Source organism: Dipodomys spectabilis, unplaced genomic scaffold, assembly GCF_019054845.1.
Source record: "Dipodomys spectabilis isolate Male_0828 unplaced genomic scaffold, ASM1905484v1 ptg000019l, whole genome shotgun sequence".
NCBI classification, from domain to species: Eukaryota; Metazoa; Chordata; class Mammalia; order Rodentia; family Heteromyidae; genus Dipodomys; species Dipodomys spectabilis.
The window spans coordinates 960,506-982,084 of NW_024870696.1; the positions used below are offsets into that span (position 1 = coordinate 960,506).

General features: G+C 37.0%; 1 protein-coding gene across 2 annotated transcripts in view; it reads right to left on the reverse strand.

Moving 5' to 3' along the window:
- The window catches only part of Edem3 (ER degradation enhancing alpha-mannosidase like protein 3), a 76,110-nt gene that overhangs the window by 41,474 nt on the left and 13,057 nt on the right, over nt 1-21,579 (reverse strand). For both annotated transcript variants that reach the window (XM_042674234.1, XM_042674233.1), the window contains exons 3-7: nt 10,438-10,538; nt 9,972-10,011; nt 6,717-6,829; nt 4,746-4,899; nt 89-223 (exon numbers count right to left, since the gene is read on the reverse strand). In XM_042674234.1, coding sequence (XP_042530168.1) covers nt 89-223; nt 4,746-4,899; nt 6,717-6,829; nt 9,972-10,011; nt 10,438-10,538 — 543 coding nt within the window. The remainder of the gene's footprint in view (nt 1-88; nt 224-4,745; nt 4,900-6,716; nt 6,830-9,971; nt 10,012-10,437; nt 10,539-21,579) is intronic.

The following is a 21,579-nucleotide window of genomic DNA, read 5'->3' on the forward strand; positions in this document are numbered from 1 at the left end:
TGATAACCATAATACTTAACCAATGAAAATGAAATACTAAGTTAGCAATGCCCAATACCCAGAAGATAAAGATCAAAGAAAAGCAAACCTCAAATATTGTTGCTCCTGTGAATCGACTTAAAGCAGCAAATTCAAGGATCAAGGTACCTGCACAAGCTGTACAGGTATCTGTCTCTGTTCCTGTCCGAGCTTCTGGTTTTCTGATGCCAAACTTCAAATTAATCTGAATAAAACCACAATTAATCTAATTAGAATTAAACTAATTACAAGAAACATTATAAGTTATATAATAAGCTATTTTAACCATTTTTTAAAAACCAATCTCTGATCTTTGTGATTTTCAATAATCACTCAGAAATATATACTAAGCATGAAATATTTATGGGGAAAGTAAGTTTTCATTTAATTCCTTCCTTGATTGTATCAAAATGCAGTATCATTACAACAGTAACAGAAAATACCTTCCATAACCATTTTTTTCATTCCATCTCCACTTAAATTCATAAGGATCTTTGCCATTATTAACCTCAGTTATTAAGACCATTAAGAAATTTGGGGGGTGGGGGGAGGATCCGGTGGGGGGAGGGGAAGATTATGGGAAGGGGTGGGAAGGGGAAACAAAGAGGAGGCAACAACGCTTGATAAGAAATGTACTCGTTATCTTGCCCATGTAATTCTAACTCCTCTGTACGGTATTCTCACAATAAAAAAAAAAAAAGATTAACAAATTTAAGATAAAAGGCAAAACTCACTTTTAAAAATTAGCAAAATTACAATAATATAACGTATAACAATTTATACATATTTTCAGTAAGGGTTAACAGTAAACAGTATTTACTTGTTCTATAATTACTAAAATCAACTGATCAAAATCTATTAATTGCACTAGTTACTGGATATTATGGTAAGATGTTAAAGAAGATCTGCTTGCTTGCTTAAAACTCAGACAGGGTAAATAAAAGATATATATATATGTAAATATATGTATAAAAGAGATAGTAAATTAATGGGAAAGCATCAATAAGTGCTGAGCAAAACGAAGTGATAAAATAAATACAAAATTTAGAAGAGGAAATAGTACACTGGAAGTAGTAAGCTAAAACTGTAAAACTCAGGAGTCACAAGAAAGCAAAAGCAAGACAGGAAAGAATAAACATTTATATAACATTTTTAGTATTTTTAGCCCAAAAGTACTTTAAACTACTAACTTTATATATATATAAAAAATATTCAGCTGAGCACCAGTGGCTTATGCCTGTAATTCTAGCTACTCGGGAGGCTGAGATCTGAGGATTGTAGTCCAAAGCCAGCCTGGGCAGGAAAAGTCTGTAAGACTCTTATCTCCAATCAACTACCAGAAAACCAGTAGTGCAGTGGCTCAAGTGGCAGAGCACTAGCCTTGAGCTGAAAAGCTGAGGGACAGCACCCAGGCCCAGAGTTCAAGCCCCATGACTGCCAAAAAAAAAAAAAAAACTTCAAACACAACAAGTCAAAGAAAGGTTGGACAAATGGGATTGCATTAAACTGCAGAGCTTCTGCATGGCAAAGGACATAGCTAGCAAGATCAATAGAAAGTCCACACATTGGGAGATCTTCACTAGCTATACAACAGACAAGGGCCTCATATCTAAAATACACTTAAAACTTAAAAAAGTTAAATTCTCCAAAAACAAATCCTCAAAGAAACAACCTCCCCATTAATAAGTGGGCTAAAGACTTAAAGAGAGATTGCTCTGAAGAAGAAATAAGAATGGCCAATAGACACATGAAGAAATGCTCAACTACTCTGGCCATAAAAGAAATGCAAAACAACACTGAGATTCCACCTCATCCCAGATAGAATGGCTATAACCAAGAAATGCTGGAGGGGATGTGGCCAGAAGTGAACCCTACTGCATGTTGGTAGGAGTGTAAACTTGTTCAACCACTTTGGAAAGCAGTATGGAGGTTCCTCAAAAAACTACACATAAGAGCTCCCCTATGACCCAGCAATCACACTTTTAGGCATTTACCCAAATGATCACAAACAAGGCCACTCTAAAGTTACCAGCACAACTATATTTATCGCAGCATTATTCACCATAGCTAAGATATGGAACCAACCCATATGCCCCTCAACAGATGAATGGATCAAGAAAATGTGGCATATATATATGTGTGTATATGTACGTACACACACACACACACACACACACACACACACACAATGTGATTCTATACTTCTATCAGAAAGAATGGCACCACCCCATTTGTCAGGAAATGGAAAGACTTGGGAAAAATCGTATTAAATGAAGTAATCCAGACCCAAAGAAATATAGGTCCCATAGTTTCCCTCATTTGCAATAATTAGCATACATCTAGGGTAATTTTATCACATGAGCAGAAAAGCTCAAAAGCTATGTACCATATAAGAGGATGCTAAGTGAAATGAACCTCAGAATATGGACACAAAAAGGTCTTTCTGTGATGGTGTTGTTTTTAATGTACTATGTAATTTTTGTTTCCTTCGTATGTTCTTCCCCTATGGTATATCCCCTGTTATCACTGTATTTGATGTTGGTACCCTGCATCTTGTATATACATTTGTGTAATTGGGGGAAGGGAAGGGGAATAACAAAACGCTGAACAAGGACACTGGATGACCCATTGCAATAATCATACCCACAAGACAGTATATTTATAAGATGATTTCTTTGTTGCTTTGTATGTCCCTCACCCGTGATATAACCCCTGCTTTCACTGTATTTGATGTTGGTATAATTTGTGGAGGGGAAGGAAAAAAACAAATTGTTTAAATAGGGATACAGGTGGACCCATTGCAACAATGAGATGTACAAATCGTTATGTTGAAAAACAAACTTTACAACTTTGGTGGAGGAGGGAGGGAGATGGGAAGGGATGGGAAGGGGAAACAAAGGAGGAGGCAACAATGCTTGATAACAAATGTACTCATTATCTTGTTCATGTAATTGTAACCCCTCTGTATGGTATTTTCACAATTAAAAAAAAAAGGAAAAAAAATGAACTTTACAACTTGGGGCAGGGGGAGATGAAGAAGGTGAGGGAGGGAAGGAATAGTGGAAGAGCAACAAGAGAAGGGGTAACAATACTCAACAAGAAATGTACTCATTGCTTATTCATGCAACTGTAACCCCTCAGCATCATTACAAAAATTTTTTTAAAAAATCAAACTGGGCACTAGTGGCTCATGCCTGTAATCCTCCCTACTCAGTAGGCTGAGATATAAGAATCATAGTTCAAGGTTAGCCCACTCAGGAACATCTGAGTATCTCATCTCCAATTCACCACCAGAAAACTAGAAGTGGCACTGTGGCTCAAAATGGTAGAGTATTAGCCTTCAGTGAAAGAGCTCAGAGACAAAGCCTGAGTCCAAGCCCCATGGGAGAAAAAAAAAAAAAAAAAAAAATATATATATATATATATGTAATATGTATATACATATTATATATACATATATATTCAAGATGTTCCTATATTGAATTATAGCCTATTACCCTAAGATGATTGCTATAAAATTATGTAAAAAGATTATTCTTTTTTTTGTGTGTGTGCCAGTACTGGGGCTTGAATTCAGGGCCCAAACACTGTCCCAGAGCTCCTTTTGCTCAAGGCTATTCACTCTACCACTTGAGCCACAGCGCCACTTCCAGCTTTTTTCTGCTTATGCGGTGCTGAGGAATTGAACCCAGGGCCTCATGCATGCAAGGCAAACACTCTACCACTGAGCCACCTTCCCAGCCCCAGTATGTGCACTTTTATGTAATACCAAGGAAGTGGAACAGAATCTCTTGGGAAAGCAATTCAACAATAACTACTCAAATTCTTCCTAACTTCTTACTCCGTAATGTATTTCCTCTTCTGATTATATTATAACAAAATTATATTGGCTCCAATATCATAGCAGCAATAAGAAAAGGAAAAAAGCTTAAGACCTCGGTAATGGCTGAGATCTTTGACTTGGCTAAGAGGGAAAGACCAATGTTAACAATGAAACAAATCAAAAGGGAGAGCTCTTTATATCTCCAATGGCTTCTTTCCTTCTGCTTTAAATAAATTTTCTGGGAGGGAACAAAACAAAATCCAACAAAGCCCTCTAGAATGAATGCTGCTACCTTTCTTTAAATTATTAATACAGAACAATTCCCAAGGTGGACACTTACACTGCAACCTTCTTCTACCTTCAATCTACCATACTACATCCTTCAAGAATCCATATGCACTCAACTCTCCTTTAGATTTGTAGAACATCTACTTCTTTTGAAGCTTCTGTTTTTGTACTTTACAATACTATCTGCTACAGTATGGTTTGCCTCCTAAATCTCTGAAAGCGCTCCTTTCCACCAACTCTACTTGGTTGTCATGACCCATCTGTGAAGTGTTCACTCTATAGCCTCATTTGGAGAGTAACACCTACCTACTCTCACTGCTTCAAACATAACTTTGGCACCAACAATTCCGGCCTACATCCTAGCCTGGCATCTGTTTCTTCTTTCTGAAGCATAATCTAATCTGTTACACTGATACACAGTACAGCTGAAACAAATCTAATTCTCGTATCACTTAAATGTAAGTTAACTGAAATGTCAATATAAATTTGTTATACAGCTTTGAAGCAGTTTTTTTATCCTCAAGTAGGTGAGAAACAAGGGTTGTGAATGTAAAAATTCATTTGTAATGAATGAAAAAGCAGTCTATGAAGATAGTTCTTTTGCAAAATTACTTACTCGGGGATAAGGAAGGCCACTGGTAGTATTGAAAGCTGGTAAAAGTTTGTAACCCAATTGCTTTGCCATTTGGAGAAGTTCATCATTGTACCACTGCATGTATTCACCTTTTTCTTTCAGCATGATTGCCAGTGAGTGTCCACCCAAAAGACCCCTAGGATAACAAAAATGAAACATTACTTGTATCTTACTGATACTTAAATGTCATTTCATTCTAAACAATTTAGCATACAAAAGTATACAGGAAGAACTTTATTTTTTTCTGGTTACTCATTTTATGACAGTTACATAGTCAACATATTTTTTAAAAATTAGATAATATATGTTGTTATAGAATTATAATGCTATATAACAACATTCTTAAAAGGCTTTTCTTAACATCTTAGAAATCATGCTTATTAAAACAATGTAGTAAGTTTTAACAACATTTAATTTTTAATTAATTATTATGAAATTGTTAACTTAGTATAACATTTTAAAATAAAAATACCTCTTATTCTATCAAACATAATACTAAAAAGCTTTGAAAAGCTATGTAACTTTTTCTTAAATATATGTAATTGAAGAGTAGATTTATTTGACAAAAGAAAATGAGTTACAACATAGTTCTGTTTAAAAATAAAACTTTCCCAGTTGGGCGTTGGTGGCTCACGCCTGTAATCCTAACTACACAGGAGGCTGAGATCTGAGTTCACAGTTCAAAGGCAGCCCGGGCAAGAAAGTCCATGAAACTCTTATCACCAATAACCCACCAGAAAACTGAAATGGCGCTGTGGCTCAAGTGGTAGAGCATTAGCCTTGAACTGAAGAACTCAGGGACAGGGCCCAGGCCCAGAGCTGAAGCCCCACGGCCAAATAAATAAATAAATAAACTTTTCCAATGTTGAAACAAATGAATAAATCTTGCAATTATTTTTAAACATTTCATGAGAGGCAATCCTATACAATTCACTTCATTTGCCTTTTTCTGCGGAAGTGCCAAGCTAAAGCTAGAAAAACATGAAAGCGGGCTGGGAAGGTGGCTCAGTGGTAAAGTGTTTGCCTTGCATGCATGAGGCCCTGGGTTCGATTCCTCAGCACCACATAAGTAGAAAAAAAAAGCCGGAAGTGGCACTGTGACTCAAGTGGTAGAGCACTAGCCTTGAGATGAAGAGCTGAGGGACAGTGCCCAGGCCCAGAGTTCAGGCCCACAACCGGACCAAAAAAAAAAGAAAAAGAAAAAAACATGTAAGTTATGAAAAAACTATTATCACTAATATGACATATTTTCAACTGCTAATTTCTTTTTACACAGGGGTCCACATGGACTTGACTCATCTATTTCCATAGACCACTGATAGTTGTGATGGACACAATGCAAGATTATTCCTGTAACCTCTGTGTTTCATAATAACCTAAATTTTAGAACTGGGAATGTGGCCTAGTGGTAGAGTGCTTGCCTAGCAATGCATGAAGCCATGGGTTTGTTTCCTCAATAACACATCAACAGAAAAGGCCAGAAGTGGCACTGTGGCTCAAGTGGTAGAGGGCTAGCCTGAGCAAAAGAAGCTCAAGGGCAGCAGTGCCCAGGCCCTGAGTTCAAGCCCCAGGAAAAAAAAAAAATAACCTAAATTTCACCTTTTAAACATGAGAAGCCTCTTTCTTATCTTCAAAGAATAAACAGCTCTAAACTTCTTATAAAATTAGTTTCAAGCTGGGTGCCAGTGGCTCATGCCTGTAATCCTAGCTATTTAGGAGGCTGAAATCTAATTAATGCTTGCAGTTCAAAACCAGCTCAGGCAGAAAAGTCTGCATGAGACTCTTATCTCCAATTAACCATTCAAAAACCAGAAACGGAGCTGTGGCTCAAAGTGGGAGAGCACTAGCCTTGAGCAAAAGAGCTCAGGGACAGGGCCCAGGCTAAGTTCAAGCCCATGACTGACAAAAATAAATAAATAAATAAATAATAGTTTCATCGCCTTATATACTTACCCAAGAACTCTGATGTTTGTTTCAAAGACTGACACAACTACATCATTATCTAAATTAACATCTCTTAAAACTTTTCTCACCGCATCTTCAAATTCTTTAGTTTTATTTAATACCTAGGAGGAGAAAATTATGGAAAAATTTTTGCTATGAAGTCAAGGAGAAATAGTTTTAGAATGAGCAAGTACAAACAATTTTAATACACTAAGTCTCAAAAGATTGACACAGTACTTCCTTTAATTATAAAACATCATGTTTAAACCTGAAAAAAAAAGTGTGCTTAGTAATACAGTATCTTAACACACTTCTTTTTTTTAGATACAATGAAGTAGTTTAATAATCTAAAAAAACAAAACTAGCCAGGCATTGGTGGCTCATACCTACAATCATAGCTATTCTGGGATGCTAAGATCTGAGGACTGGGGTTCAAAGCCAGAAGGAAACTTTGTGAAACTCTTATCTCCAATAAACTACCTTCCTCTTCTCCCCACCCGTCCCCCTCCGCCCCCCAAAAGAGCTGGAAGTACAGCTCTGGCTCAAGTAGTAGAGCACTAGCCTTGAGTAAAAAGCAGTTCAGGGACAGTTCTCTGGCCCTGAGTTCAAGCCTCAGAACTGATACAAACAAACCAACAAACAAATATATAAATAAATAAGATACTAGGTTCTTTATATAGGTTGACCATGTCTAAGACCAAAATACAAAAATCTTAAAATTTCTGAGTGTTCCAATGTGATGCTGGGATTATTCAAATGTTGCAGATTTCTAGCTTAGCACTCTCAACCTGTAAAAGTTATGACAATAATTCACAAATACAAAAGCTCTAAAAATCTGTAACATTACTTAAATAAGCAATTCAAATAAAAGATGGTCTCTTCTCATCTTCTATTCTCTCTCTCTTCTTTCTCTCCCCACACCACTCACTCTGACTCTCATATAAACCCATAAACCATAATTAGTTAGGATTTGGGTTTTGATTTTCAAGTCAGAACAGTAACAACAAAATCATCCTTTTCATCAAACTTGTCAAAATTTATTTATGTTCTGAAGAAAGTACTCTCTTTAACTGACTGATTCTGAGTTATATATCTGCCATCTTACTCCATGGATGCCCTGGTTCACTAAGGAGGCAGTATAATGTTATGGTAAACTGTAGGCTTTGAGTTCTGGTGATCCAAGTTAATTTACATAAATCTTTGCACATGCTTTTTCATCTACAAAAAGAAATACCTACTCTTATAGGGTTGTTTTTTAAAGTGAGATAACGTAAGTAAAGTATATTTTAGCAGTGTCTGATTTAAAGTACAATAATGCATTTCAAATCATTGTTATACCATGCAAGCCTAGAATCCTGATTCTTGCAAAGAGCTCCATGAAGGGGTCACTGTCATGCATGTTCTGCTGTCATTTCAGTTTAAGGACAAAAGTAGGTGTTATTTATAGAGATGAGGCACATCAAAAGTAGTTCATCCTTATTTTACTATTTAATCTCTTTAAGAATATTTTTAATACTCTTTTGATTTGACACTTTCACTAAAAATTATAACTTAGGTATGAAATAGTTCCTAAGAATGTGTCTAACATTCAAGTAAAATTTAGAATAATCCCTGAATCAATCACAGCAGGAAACCTCATCCTAAATTGACTGCTTTCTCCTCTTAATCTTGACATGAATGTAAGAAATGAGAGGGAGCTGTCAAATGGAAAAATAAAGCCAAGATGACAGATTAAAAAAAAAATTAAGTGCACCTGTGGTCTTTCTGGTCCTCACCTATTGCCCACATCAAGGCAGACTTGATATGCATTACTCAGTTACCAATAAATAACACCCATTTAGGTTCTCCCAGGTGGTCATCTGTGCCTTTCAGGATATCTTGTATATCTTTTTCTCTTTCCTATTATATGCAGAAAACCTAGGACTAAATCATAAATAAGATATACAATATTCTATTTTCACAGCTATTACAATGTTGTTGTACATTTCATCAACTGCAAAAAAATGAACTTGTGACTTTCAAAACAATGGCTCAGTTAAAAAGGTCTAACCAGGGCTAGGAATGTGTCTCAATGGTAGAGTGCTTGCCTTGCATGCATGAGGCCCTGGGTTTGATTCCTCAGGACCACATAAGCAGAAAAGGCTGGAAGTGGCACTGTGGCTCAAGTGGTAGAGCACTAGCCTTGAGCTGAATTGTTCAGGGACAGTGCCTAGGCCCAGAGTTCAAGCCCCATGACCAAACAAAAAAAAAAAGGTCTAACCAAATATGGTATTTCAACCATACCTGCATTTCAAAACTAAAGATTGGCTTTAGAAAATTAAATAATAATGCTTCATTCAGAACAATTCAATCAGAAAAACCTGAATAGGAAAAAGGAAAAAAAGAAAAAGAAAGAGAAAAAAATGACTCCATAAGTAAGCTGCAGTTAAGGCTAAGAGTCTTTGTTCTTAAAAGAAAAAAAAAAGTATAAAAAAAAAGAACATGGAAACAGTATTAGGAAATAAATCCTGGTTCTGAAAATAGTCTGTTATCCCACAAAATTTTTATTTTTTTTAAGCAAGCACTTAGGATATTAACTCAAATTATGCTTTTTTAATTTTTACTTTATTGTAAAGGTGCTGTACAGAGGAGTTATAGTTATATAAGTAAGGTACATTTCTTGTTGAACACTGTTATCCACTCCATTACTGTTCTCTCACTATCCCTTCCCTCCTCCATTATACTTTTAAGAAAATCCTTAAATAAACCTACTTTTACATCATACTGATCAAAATGTAAAACATTAAAACACTGGACTTAGAAATTATGATATCTGGAACTGCATCTCTCCCTTCTGCCATCAACAATTTTGAACCAGAACTAATTAAAATGATTTCTGTATTACATAAGATTGGAGAGTCAGAAAAAACCATTACTTGGTATTAAAAAATTCATTGCTGGGAAACATAATTTTGTTTATGGAAGAGCATAAATAGATTTCAATTAAACAATTTCAGTATCATTGAAAATATTGAGCTCTTTTCCAAAATTACTTTCTACTAATAGTTTCAACATCCAAGAAGAAAAGAAATCCTTACTAGCAGTCAACACAAATTGCTTGTGTTTCTCTATTATTCTACATGACATTCACTTGGCATAAACACAATTCATTTCAAACAAATCTGAAAGCTTCCATTCCATAGTTACTGCATTGCATTTACAAACCCTGAGAGTACATATTATGAACTTTATACAATAGATGATTCCAAGAAGAAATGAACCTACCACAAGAGTGTCCAAAGAATCAATCAGTGTTAGGGAGAATCTAAGAAACAAATATAACAAGATGGCAAAACATTAGAATTTAAAATATTGCATCCACAAATGGGTAGACTTACCTTCATCCTATCAGCTGGTAGTTCTATTCACTAACACGTTTGTCAATAGTACAATGTATGAAAACTGAGATGTGTGAAAAGCTAGGCATTAAAACATTGACTAGCTCTTATTTTAAAATATATGAAAATAGTAAAGCACCAACATGTACTTTATCATGTACTTTTGACTTTATATACATTTAAGATTACATTAAAATGATGTCTATCTACATTTAGCTTATTAGCAAGCTACTTTTCTCTAAGAGATAATTTTGTTTACAAAAGACAACAGAAGGAACCAAGGTGTCCATGTAATATTTAAAGCAGTCTTGGGCACTTTGTCATGTCTACCTGTGCCTTATTCTTATACTCACTTTCCCAAGGCATCATCAACGTCACCCCGACTTGGCTCCTGGCCCCTAACTCGGCCTCTACAGGTTAAAGGCATGAGTTCATCAGCTGGGTAAGCATGTTCCTGCCAAGAAAACCTTAGTAAATCACTAAGGAAAATAAGGAAAAGTACACATCACTTAGAGAATAAGACCTATCTACCATTTAAAAACAGCTTTAAAAAAAGTCAAAAGTTGTACTAGCCTTTTAATCTTTGGAAAATTACAATTTTTAACTTTAATACATTCTTGGAAAAATCCCAAACAGCACCAAAACAGCTTCTTTAATCTTATTTCCCTCCACTAATTTCACTCCTTAGAGGTTACTACCATTAAGACAAGCATTTTATCCTTCCCAGATCTAGCCATATACATTTAATACATGTACCTATATAATTTTAAATGTTTATTTTAATATTTGGTTGTTTGCTTATTTACTTTTTGATGGATCTCCCTATATATCCCAGACTTTGATCTTCCTGTCTCAGCCTTCCAATTGCTAGAATAACAGGCATGCCCCACCACAGGCAGCTAAGTGCTGAGACTTGACCAGACCCTTTAAGGTCAGCTTGGTGGGCCTGATTTATCAGTGTCTTTTCTACTAGCAATGATGAGCACAGTCCAATCTAATTCATATACTGTAAATGTTTATTTTCAATGCTGGGGACTGATTGAATTCAAGGCTTCACACCTGCTCGCCAATGCTCTAACCCAATGCCCTCTCATTCTAAAATTTTATTTACAAATAGTTGCTCATACCATATGTATATGTTGCTCTAAAATTGTTTACTTAAATCATAGGGAATCTTTCCATACTAAAATGTTACAGATGTGCACTATTCTAGTAACTGTGAAATAATCATTTAATATTAGTTAATATTTACCTTTTTTCTAAGCACTATTCTAGACATTTAAATAATTTAATTATAGCAACAACCCTCTAGATTCAATTATCTTCAATTCAGATGACAAAACTAAGGCCCAGGAAAATCATACCATTTGCATTGTTTTTTAATAAAGACATATCTTAAAATTTAAAAAGTAGGGGGCTGGGAAGGTGGCTCAGTGGTAGAGCGCTTGCCTTGCAAGCATGAGGCCCTGGGTTCGATTCCTCAGCACCACATAAGGAAAAAGAAAAAAAGCCAGAAGTGGCGCTGTGGCTCAAGTGGTAGAGCGCTAGCCTTGAGCTGAAGAGCTGAGGGACAGTGTCCAGGCCCAGAGTTCAGGCTCCACGACTGGAACCCCCCCCCCAAAAAAAAGTTCTTCAAAATTTAAAAAGTAAAGACAATCCTAGTAATCCAAACTACTAGTGACTATGAAGAGCTAGTGATATATGTGAGAAGAAAATAAATTTATAAAAGAATATTACAGTTAATAGTTATACTCTTTAATCAATTGGTAAAGTCAAGTCTCCCAAATTAAGTTCTATCAGCTAAGACCTCAGTAACATTTAAAAGCAAAATAAACATTCTTTGGTTCCTCTTTTCATAATTATCCTTGTTAATCTTTTTTATTTATACATTTCCAAATTTTCTTTCACATATATTAGAATTTATTCAAGGACTATCTTGACACCTATTTTTTTATACACACACATTGTTATTGTAAAGGTGATGTTCAGAGTTACATACATCAGGTAATGAGTACATTTCTTTTTTTTCCGTTGGTCATGGAGCTTGAACTCTGGGCCTGGGGGATGTCCCTCAGCTCTTCAGCTCAAGGCTAGCACTCTACCACTTGAGCCACAGTACCACTTTCGGTTTTCTGGTGGTTTACTGGAGATAAGAGTCTCATGAACTTTCCCCAGGCTGACTTTGAACCATGAGCCTCAGATCTCAACCTCCTTAGTAGCTAGGATTACAGGCGTGAGCCAATAACATTACACACACACACACACACACACACACAAACACACACACACTCCCATCCCCACCGACAAGTTCTACAGTTTATTTATTGTTATTGTAAAGGTGATGTTCAGAGGGATTACAGTTACATACATCAGGTAATGAATGCATTTCTTTTTGAACAATGTTTCTCTCTCCCACTCCCATCCCCACCCACAAGTTCTATAGTTTATTTTGAGCATAGACTCTGATGAGTACTACTGCCAATTCGTTCACTCTTGATCCCACCTTTTCTGTGCTACCTCCACTCTCCCCGAAACAGATAAACTTGCAAACAAGACAAAAGGTAAAGAACAAAAATTGCAACAAAGAAAAAAAAACTCGCTTCCATTTCTTAGAATTTATTTTCATAAATATTATCTTATATGATCATATGTACATAGCTAGTGAGCCTTTGTGATCCTCTCCTAAGGTTTTTCTTTTTAGCTAAGAATGACCATGGCAATTCACTTCCAGTCTACATGGTGATAAAATATATGCAGTAACCTTCTTTTCCAGTCATGGTTAAATAAGCTTTTTAAGTAATTTTAATTTTCAAGTACCAAAAGAGCAAGTAGAATGTAGAAGGAAAAATTGCATAAATCCTTATCTAAATATTAAGGATGAAGACAGGCTGGGACCCTCCATCTTTGGGCATTTGAGGTAATACTCAAAGGAATGGCAGTTGAGGTTGTTGGTCCTGCACACAGCCAAAAGCTTGCTCTTTAAACTGGGCAGTTGCTTCCATAAAACTGGCCTGAAAAATTCCCACTTTCTGGCCATTAATCTTTACTGCAAAGGAAAGAAGAAAGAAAAGAGCTGCTTATTTTTATTCTCTCTTCATTATGAAGAAAGATTTTCTTAAGACTAATAAAATGTGAGTCTAAGAATCATTAAGTCAACTATACATTTCAGTCTTAGAATTTATCAACTGCTTGCCAAAAGTAATAAGATTAATATGCTCACGCTTTCCTCCACTCAATTTAGGATTTTTGTCAGTCATGTTTTTATGGGCAGTATTCCCTTTGTGTGGTCTCACTTGTGTAAGATTCAGTTATTCCAGCATAGGTAAACAGGCACCCAAAAACATGATTCAAGTGTCAGTTCAAGCAGTGTTTTAACTGAGGAAAATATAAACATGAATGCTAGTCCTTCAGTCCACAAATTACTGCATAAAGAATAAATCATGATCAGTGATCAATCATATTACTTCTTTCAAAGCCCACACATGGTTAGTGGTATGTGAGTGCACATGTTCTTCAGTTCACATACAGACAGCAAGTATATATGATTCTGTTGCCTTTTTTTTTTTTTTGTCGGTCATGGGGCTTGAACTCTGGGCCTGGGCACTGTCCCTCAGCTCTTCAGCTCAAGGCAAGTGCTCTACCACTTGAGCTACATGCCACTTCCGGTTTCGGAGTTGTTTATTGGAGATAAGAGTCTCACAGACTTTCCTGCACAGGCTGGCTTTGAACCATGATCCTCAGATCCAGCCTCCTGAGTAGCTAGGATTATAAGCGTAAGCCACCAGGGCCCAGCTATGTGTTGCCTTCTTAACAGGCAGGAAATTACACCAAAATGGATAATCAAAAATTACCTAACCAAGATAAAAGTTGAGAAGGAAGGAAGGAAAACAAGGGAGAAAAGGAGTGAAGTAGAAAGAGGAAGAGAGGAGAGAAGAAGAGAAGGGTGGGAAGGGGAAGAAAAGGAACGGGGTAGGGACAGGAGTAGGAAGTAAAACTTAAATTGAAGAGTGGCTAATGTTAGTTACAACTCTACTTAAGGGGAGATGATACACACCGTTTTTCTATTCCTCTACTCTTCAGTTTTTATTTTGATTCTTCTTCCTGGTTGTCTAGTGTATCCTGAGGTAGTTCTTATTTGTTTTAAAGGGATCATCGAAATTACATTTCTCTAGTATTTCTAGGTCACGATAATGCTTAAAGACATATATTCTACCAGGTATGATAGTACACATCTGTACATTTCAGCACTTAGAAAACTAAGGCAGGGGCTGGGAAGGTGGCTCAGTGGTAGAGTGCTTGCCTTGCATGCATGAGGCCCTGGGTTCGATTCCTCAGCACCACATAAGCAAAAAGAAAAAAGCCAGAAGTGGCGCTGTGGCTCAAGTGGTAGAGTGCTAGTCTTGAGCTGAAGAGCTGAGGGACAGCGCCCAGGCCCCACGACCAAAAAAATTAAATAAATAAATAAATGAAAACTAAGGCAGGGAGATCACAAGTTCAAAGTACCAGTGAGACCCTCTCTCAAACAAACATGCCATATTTTTCAATTGTTCAAAAATTTGAAGACATGGTTTTATACTCTTCTTGCATTCACTGAATACTGCTACAGCAACATTTCCAAGTCTAGTCTAATCTATTGTACACTATGTGTGACTTGTTTTAATCACTTGATTGCTCATAATTCTGTTTTATTTTATTCAGAATTGACCTTTTACATAAAGTCTAGTGACTCCCAACTTTGGAACCTATATCACATTGTTTTATTTAAATTTAAAAATTGATTTTTTTTTTTTGGTAGGTTGTGGGGCTTGAACTCTAGGCCTGGGCACTGTCCCTCATGTCTAGCGCTCTACCACTTGAGCCACAGCACCACATCCGGTTTTCTTGTGGTTCATTGGAGGTAAGAGTCTCATGGACTTTCCTGCCCCGGCTGGCTTTGAACCGCGATCCTCAGATCTCAGCCTCCTAAGTAGCTAGGATTACCATTGCCCCGCTATAATATGTCTACATATAAGTAAAACTTGCTTTAAGTCGGGCACCAGTGGCTCACACCTGTCATCTTAGCTACTCAGGAGGCTTTGATCTGAGGATCACGGTTCAAAGCCAGCCTGGGCAAGGAAAGTCCGTGAGACTCATCTCCAATAAACCACTAGAAAACCGGAAGTGGTGCTGTGGCTTAAGCAGTAGAGCCCTCACCTTGAGCTAAAGAGCGAAGGGATAGCGCCCAAGCCCAGAGTTCAAGCCCCACGACCGACCCAAAAAAAACAAAACAAAACAAAAAACTTGCTTTAATCCAATTCACCTCAATTTATCTCAATTACGCCTCTTTTTATAATTTTTGTGAGTTTCACACAAATATAAGGTACTTCGATCATATTCCTTTCATCACCCTCCCCTCACTCACACCGCTGGTTGATCCTCACTATTCCCCTTTTGTACTCGTGTCATTTTTTTTTTTAGGTCAAGATTCTGCAGGAACAAAAAACTTAGTATTAGTCTTTCTGAATGATGGAACCCGTATCATTCTTAATTCCTGAAGTTGAGCAAAACTCTCTCCAAACCTCTCAGTCAACTCAGTTATCTAGCATATTTAAGAAGAAAAACAGAATAGGGACCAAGAACACTAAATACATGCCTATAATCTAGTACACAGAAAACTGAGACTTAAGGATCTCAGATGAAGCCAGCCCTTGCAGAAAGGCCGTAAGATTCTATCTCTAACTAATGAGCAAAAAAAAGCTGAAATAGAAGCATGGAGGCATGGCTCAAGTGGTATAGTAGCAGCCATGAGCAAAAAAGCTGAGCAAGCCCCAGTACTAAGCACAAAATAAAAATATTCAATGTTCTATAATGACTCATTCCCTAAGAAGAAGATTCTAGGCAACAAATGGTTTCATATAATTAGAATCAAGAGGTAGTTAAAAAATTCTGAAAACTGTACTTCCTAATTTTAATGATACAAATGGTTTCAGCATAAATTCCTAATTATACATCTTTTTACATGTCAAATTCCTACTTTTTCATGTGTCACTTCCAACAGAACTGATTTCCAAAATACATGTTACTTATAAGTGCATTATAATTTCTTATTTAACACATGTAGTAACACGAGAAAAGTGATCTTTTTTTTTTTTGGGGGGGGGGTGTCAGTGTGGGGCTTGAACACTAGGCCTAGGCACTGTCCCTGAACAATTCAGCTCAAGGCTAGTGCTCTACCACTTGAGCCACACTGCCACTTCTGGACTTTTCTGTTTAGGTGGTACTAAGGAATTGAACCCAGGGCCTCGTGCATACGATGCAAGCATTCTACCACTGAGCCACCTTCCTAGCCCCAAAAAGTGATCATTTTTAAAGTTGTATATGTTAGTTGTAAAAAGTTCCTTGCCATTTTAAACCACTGCTTAGAAACTTCACACTACTGTTTTTAAGGTTTTATAACACACACACATTTCTGTATGAAATTAAATATGAATTAAAACTAAATTATAAATAAGAATTTTAATCCTAAACTTATCTAGATATTAAAACTATTATTACTAATTACTAAGCAGAATAAACAAATGAAAGAACTTTAAACCAAGTACTAAAATATTTTATGTGGGCTGGGAAGGTGGCTCAGTGGTAGAGTGCTTGCCTTGTATGCATGAGGCCCTGGGTTCAATTCCCCAGCACCACATAAGCAGAAAAAGCCAGAAGTGGCGCTGTGGCTCAAGTGGTACAGCGTTAGCCTTGAGCTGAAGAGCTGAGGGACAGCACCCAGGCCCAGAGTGCAGGCCCTACAACCGACAAAAATAAAATAAGATACTTTATGTGTTCCAAGAATTTAAAAAAAAAAAACAAAACAGGCCCTTTCCTTTTGGTTAACCACAAAGCAAACTACAGCAATTGCATAAATCCAGAGCAATGCATACGTGGCGAATAAAAGACTTTTCTCAGCCTCAACCATTCTTAACAATGTGTTGCTTGCCATGATAAGTGCTAACAAATGGCTCATGTCATACTGACATAACTCATTCATAGAAACGTTTAATAATTATCATCTACAAGTAAAACTCAGCTGATAAAAGAATCCTGTGCAAATTAAGTAGAACAGGTGCCTAACTAAAAATGAGTAAACAAAAGGAGGCAAGTAAGCAAAAGGAAACTGAAAGTATTTTTCACAGCAGACTCTAAAACTTAGCAAGACTTTAGGTGACAAAGGCTCTAAACTTAGCAAGACTTTAGGTGACAAAGACCCTAAAATAGTTAAGTCAAAGTTTCAAAAATGGACTTGTTAGTAAAAACCAATGCTGAAACTAAGGGAAAAAAAATTTGTTGTACTAAAATAATTTTAAAACATTATTTTAAAAGTTACTGACAATATCAGGCATATTTTATAATATATTTTAATAATCTATTCTAGATTCTCATTAAATATCCTTGACGCAGATAAGGTTTTCTTAAAATTAAAACTAAGTGATATGTAATGAGCTAAATGTTGCAAATTAACAGTACTTGCTAGCTAGTGACTACATCTGCACACTTCCCACACACTTCCCTACCCATATTTTTGTACGATGAGTACTACACTTTTAAGTACTGTATTTTACAAAATGTTTTTTGGCCCTGATGATAAACAAATGTTAAAACTGAGTTGAGGGGCTGGGAAGGTAGCTCAGTGGTAGAGTGCTTGCCTTGCATGCATGAGGCCCTGGGTTCAATTCCTCAGCACCACATAAACAGAAAAGGCCAGAAGTGACACTGTGGCTCAAATGGTAGAGCGTTAGCCTTGAGCTGAAGAACTGAGAGACAGTGCCCAGGCCGAGAGCTCAGCCCCCACAACTGACAAAAACAAAAATAAAAAATAAAAATAAATAAAAAAAAGTGAATTGTATCCTTTGATTTTAAGTTAATCACTGCAAATTATCAGAGTGTTTTAAACTTGTACTCAAAATTAGAGGAGAACCAAAGCTTCTCAATTCTTAAGACATATAATCAAGGGCTGGGAAGGTGGCTCAGTGGTAGAGCGCTTGCCTTGCATGCCTGAGGCCCTGGGTTCGATTCCTCAGCACCATATAAGCAAAAAGAAAAAAAGCCGGAAATGGCGCTGTGGCTCAAGTGTTACAGCGCTAGCCTTGAGCTGAAGAGCTGAGGGAAAGCGCCCAGGCCCAGAGTTCAGGCCCCACGACCGGACCCAAAAAAAAAAGATATATAGTCAATTTGCTTTTGATCAGTATTAAATAAATTAAACTAATAGATTGTAATAATAAATATTGTTATATGTTATATATAATTATATATAATATAATCCTGTCTAACAGATTTAAAAATCATAGCAATATATGCAGAAAAAAGTATCTGAGCTGGGTTTAGTGGCTTACTCAGGAGGCTGAGATCTGAGGACGTGGTTCAAAGCCAACCAGGGCAGGGAAGTCTACAAGGCTCTTACCTCCAATTAACTACCAGAAAACTAGGAGTGGAGCTGTGGCTCAAAGTGGTAGAGCACTAGTCTTGAGCAAAAAAGGCTTAGAGCCTAGGCCCTGAGTTCAAGCTCTATGATGAACAACAACAAAATCTGACAAAATTAAATACCCTTTCATGACAAAAACTGTCAACACACTAAGAACTGAAGGGAATCTAACCTGATAAATAGCATCCTTGAAAAACCAACAGCTAACCTCATACTTAATAGTGAAGATGAACTGCTTTCTCCATAAGACTAGAAACAAGACAACCTCACCACTTCTTTTCAATGTAGTACTGAAGTTGTAGCCACGGCCATAAAGGTAAAAAAAAGAGAACATATACATCAAAAAAGAAGTTAACATTTCTTTGCTTACAGATGACATGGTAGACAATATGGGAAAATACTAAGGACTCTACAGAAAAGATGTAGCAAATTAATTTAGTAAGTTTGCATGACATAATACTAATAAAGTATTGTATTTCTGTGTAACATCAATGAACAGTGGATATTAAAATTAGAAACACCATGAATTACAATATCATCTAAATTGTTAAATAGGTATGGATTTAAAAAATTAACAAAAATATACACAGATCTATAAACTGAAAACTACAAAATACTACCACAACATTAAATAACAGATACCATATTCACGGATTGAATACTAGTGTTTAAAAAAAAAAGACTGTCGGGCTGGGAAGGTGGCGCAGTGGTAGAGCGCTTGCCTTGCATGCATGAGGCCCTGGGTTCGATTCCTCAGCACCACATAAGCAAAAAGAAAAAAAGCCAGAAGTAGCACTGTGGTTCAAGGGGTAGAGCACTAGCCTTGAGCTGAAGTGCTGAGGGACAGCGCCCAGGCCCAGAGTTCAGGCCCCACGACCAGACCAAAAAAAAAAAAACTGTCTCCAAATTGAATGATGTTAACACTAAAATAGAAAGTAGGTTCACTAAAAATAGAAATTGACAATGTTTTTTTTTTAATTTAAATGGAGATACACTCAAATAGCCAACAATTTGAAAAACTACAAGCTGAAAGATTGTCACTGCATGAGTTTAGAACTAATCATAAAGCTGCTATAATCAGTTCAATGTAATATTGGCCTAAGATGATCAACAGAATGAAATGCAGAGCCTAACCCATCCATCTATGAAGTCAACTGATTTTTTTGACTGTTGTCAAAACCAATTCAGTAGGGACAGGATATTGTTTTCAGTAAGTGGTATTGGATGGGAGGAAAAAAAATGAAAGAAAATGAAATGTACTATTACCTGACTTATGTAACTATAACCTCTCTGTACAACATCTTTACAATAAAAAAAGATTAGAATTGTACACCTACACATATTAATAAACCTTACTTCATATCATAGGCAAAAATCTCAATATTAGTTACAAATTTAAATGAACTAGCTAAAATTATAAAATACCTAAAGAAGAAAGGAAAAGCTTTGTGCCCCTAGATAAACTACAAACATATAACATAGATCATTCAAAGAAAAAAATGATAAATTAGGGGCTGGGAAGGTGGCCCAGTGGTAGAGCACTTGCCTTGCATGCATGAGGCCCTGGGTTCGATTCCTCAGCACCACATAAGCAAAAAGAAAAAACCCGGAAGTGGCGCTGTGACTCAAGTGGTAGAGCGCTAGCCTTGAGCTGAAGAGCTGAGGGACAGCGCCCAGGCTCAGAGTTCAGGCCCCACGACCAGAGCCCCCCCCCCCCCAAAAAAAAAAAGATACATTGGACTTGACCACAATTTAAAACATTTGCTGGATGCTAGAGATACTCCTATTCACAAGGTTGACAATTGAGAATCCTACCTAGAAGCCAGTCTGGGTGTGAAACTGATACTCTTATTGCCAATCAACCACCAAAAGCTCGAAGTCAAACTATGGCTCAAGTGGTAGAGCACCAGCCTTGAGCAAAAAACGTCAGGGACAGTGTCCAGCCCTGAATTCAAGTCCCAGAACTGGTACAAAAAAAAAAAAAAAGCTTCAAAAGGCACTACATACTAAGAAAATTAAAAGTCAAAGTGCAAACTGTCAAGATATATATTTAGGGCTTGGGAAGGTGGCTCAGTGGTAGAGCACTTGCCTCGCATGCTCAAGGCCCTGGGTTCGATTCCTCAGCACCATATAAGCAAAAAGAAAAGAGCCGGAAGTGGCACTGTGGCTCAAGTGGTAAAGCGCTAGCCTTGAGCTGAAGAGCTGAGGGGCAGCGCCCAGGCCCAGAGTTCAGGCCCCATGACCGGACCCAAAAAAAGAAAAAAAAAGATCTATACCGCGCGTGTGTGTGTGTGTGTGTGTGTGTGTGTGTGTGTGTGTGTGTGTGTGTGTGTGTGTGTGTGTGTGTGTGTGTGTGTGTGTGTGTGTGTGTGTGTGTGTGTGTGTGATATAAAGGACTAACATCCAGAATATGTAATAATTTTTACAACTCAGTAATAACTGGACAAATGACTTTTTTTTTTTTTTGGTTGGTCATGGGGCTAGAACTCTGGGCCTCAGTGTTGTCTCTGTGCTCTTCAGCTCAAGGCGAGCACTCTACCACTTGAGCCACAGTGCCACTCTGGTTTTCTATTGGTTTATGGGAGATAAGAGTCTCACTGACTTTCCCGCCTGGGCTGGCTTTGAACTGCGATCCTCAGATCTCTGCCTCTGAGTAACTAGGATTACAGGCGTGAACCACCGGCACCCAGCGGGACAAATGACTTTTAAATGGAGAAAAGATTTGAACAGATGCTTCATCCAAAAAGATATACAAATAGCAAAGAAGCACATGGCAAGATTTTCAATGCCATTAGTCATCAGGAAAAATCAATGAAAGTCACAATGAAATACCACTAGGCACCCACAAGGATAGCTAAAATTAAAAAGACTAAAAACACCAAGCATTTGAGAGGATGTGTAGTAACTAAAATTTGTACACTGCTGCTGTGGAACGTAAAGTATTATATCCACTTTCAAAAAGTTAGGCAATTTCTTATAAAGTTAAACTTACACTTAACATAGGACCTAGAAATCCCACTCCTATGTAGGAAATACAGGAAAATGTAAG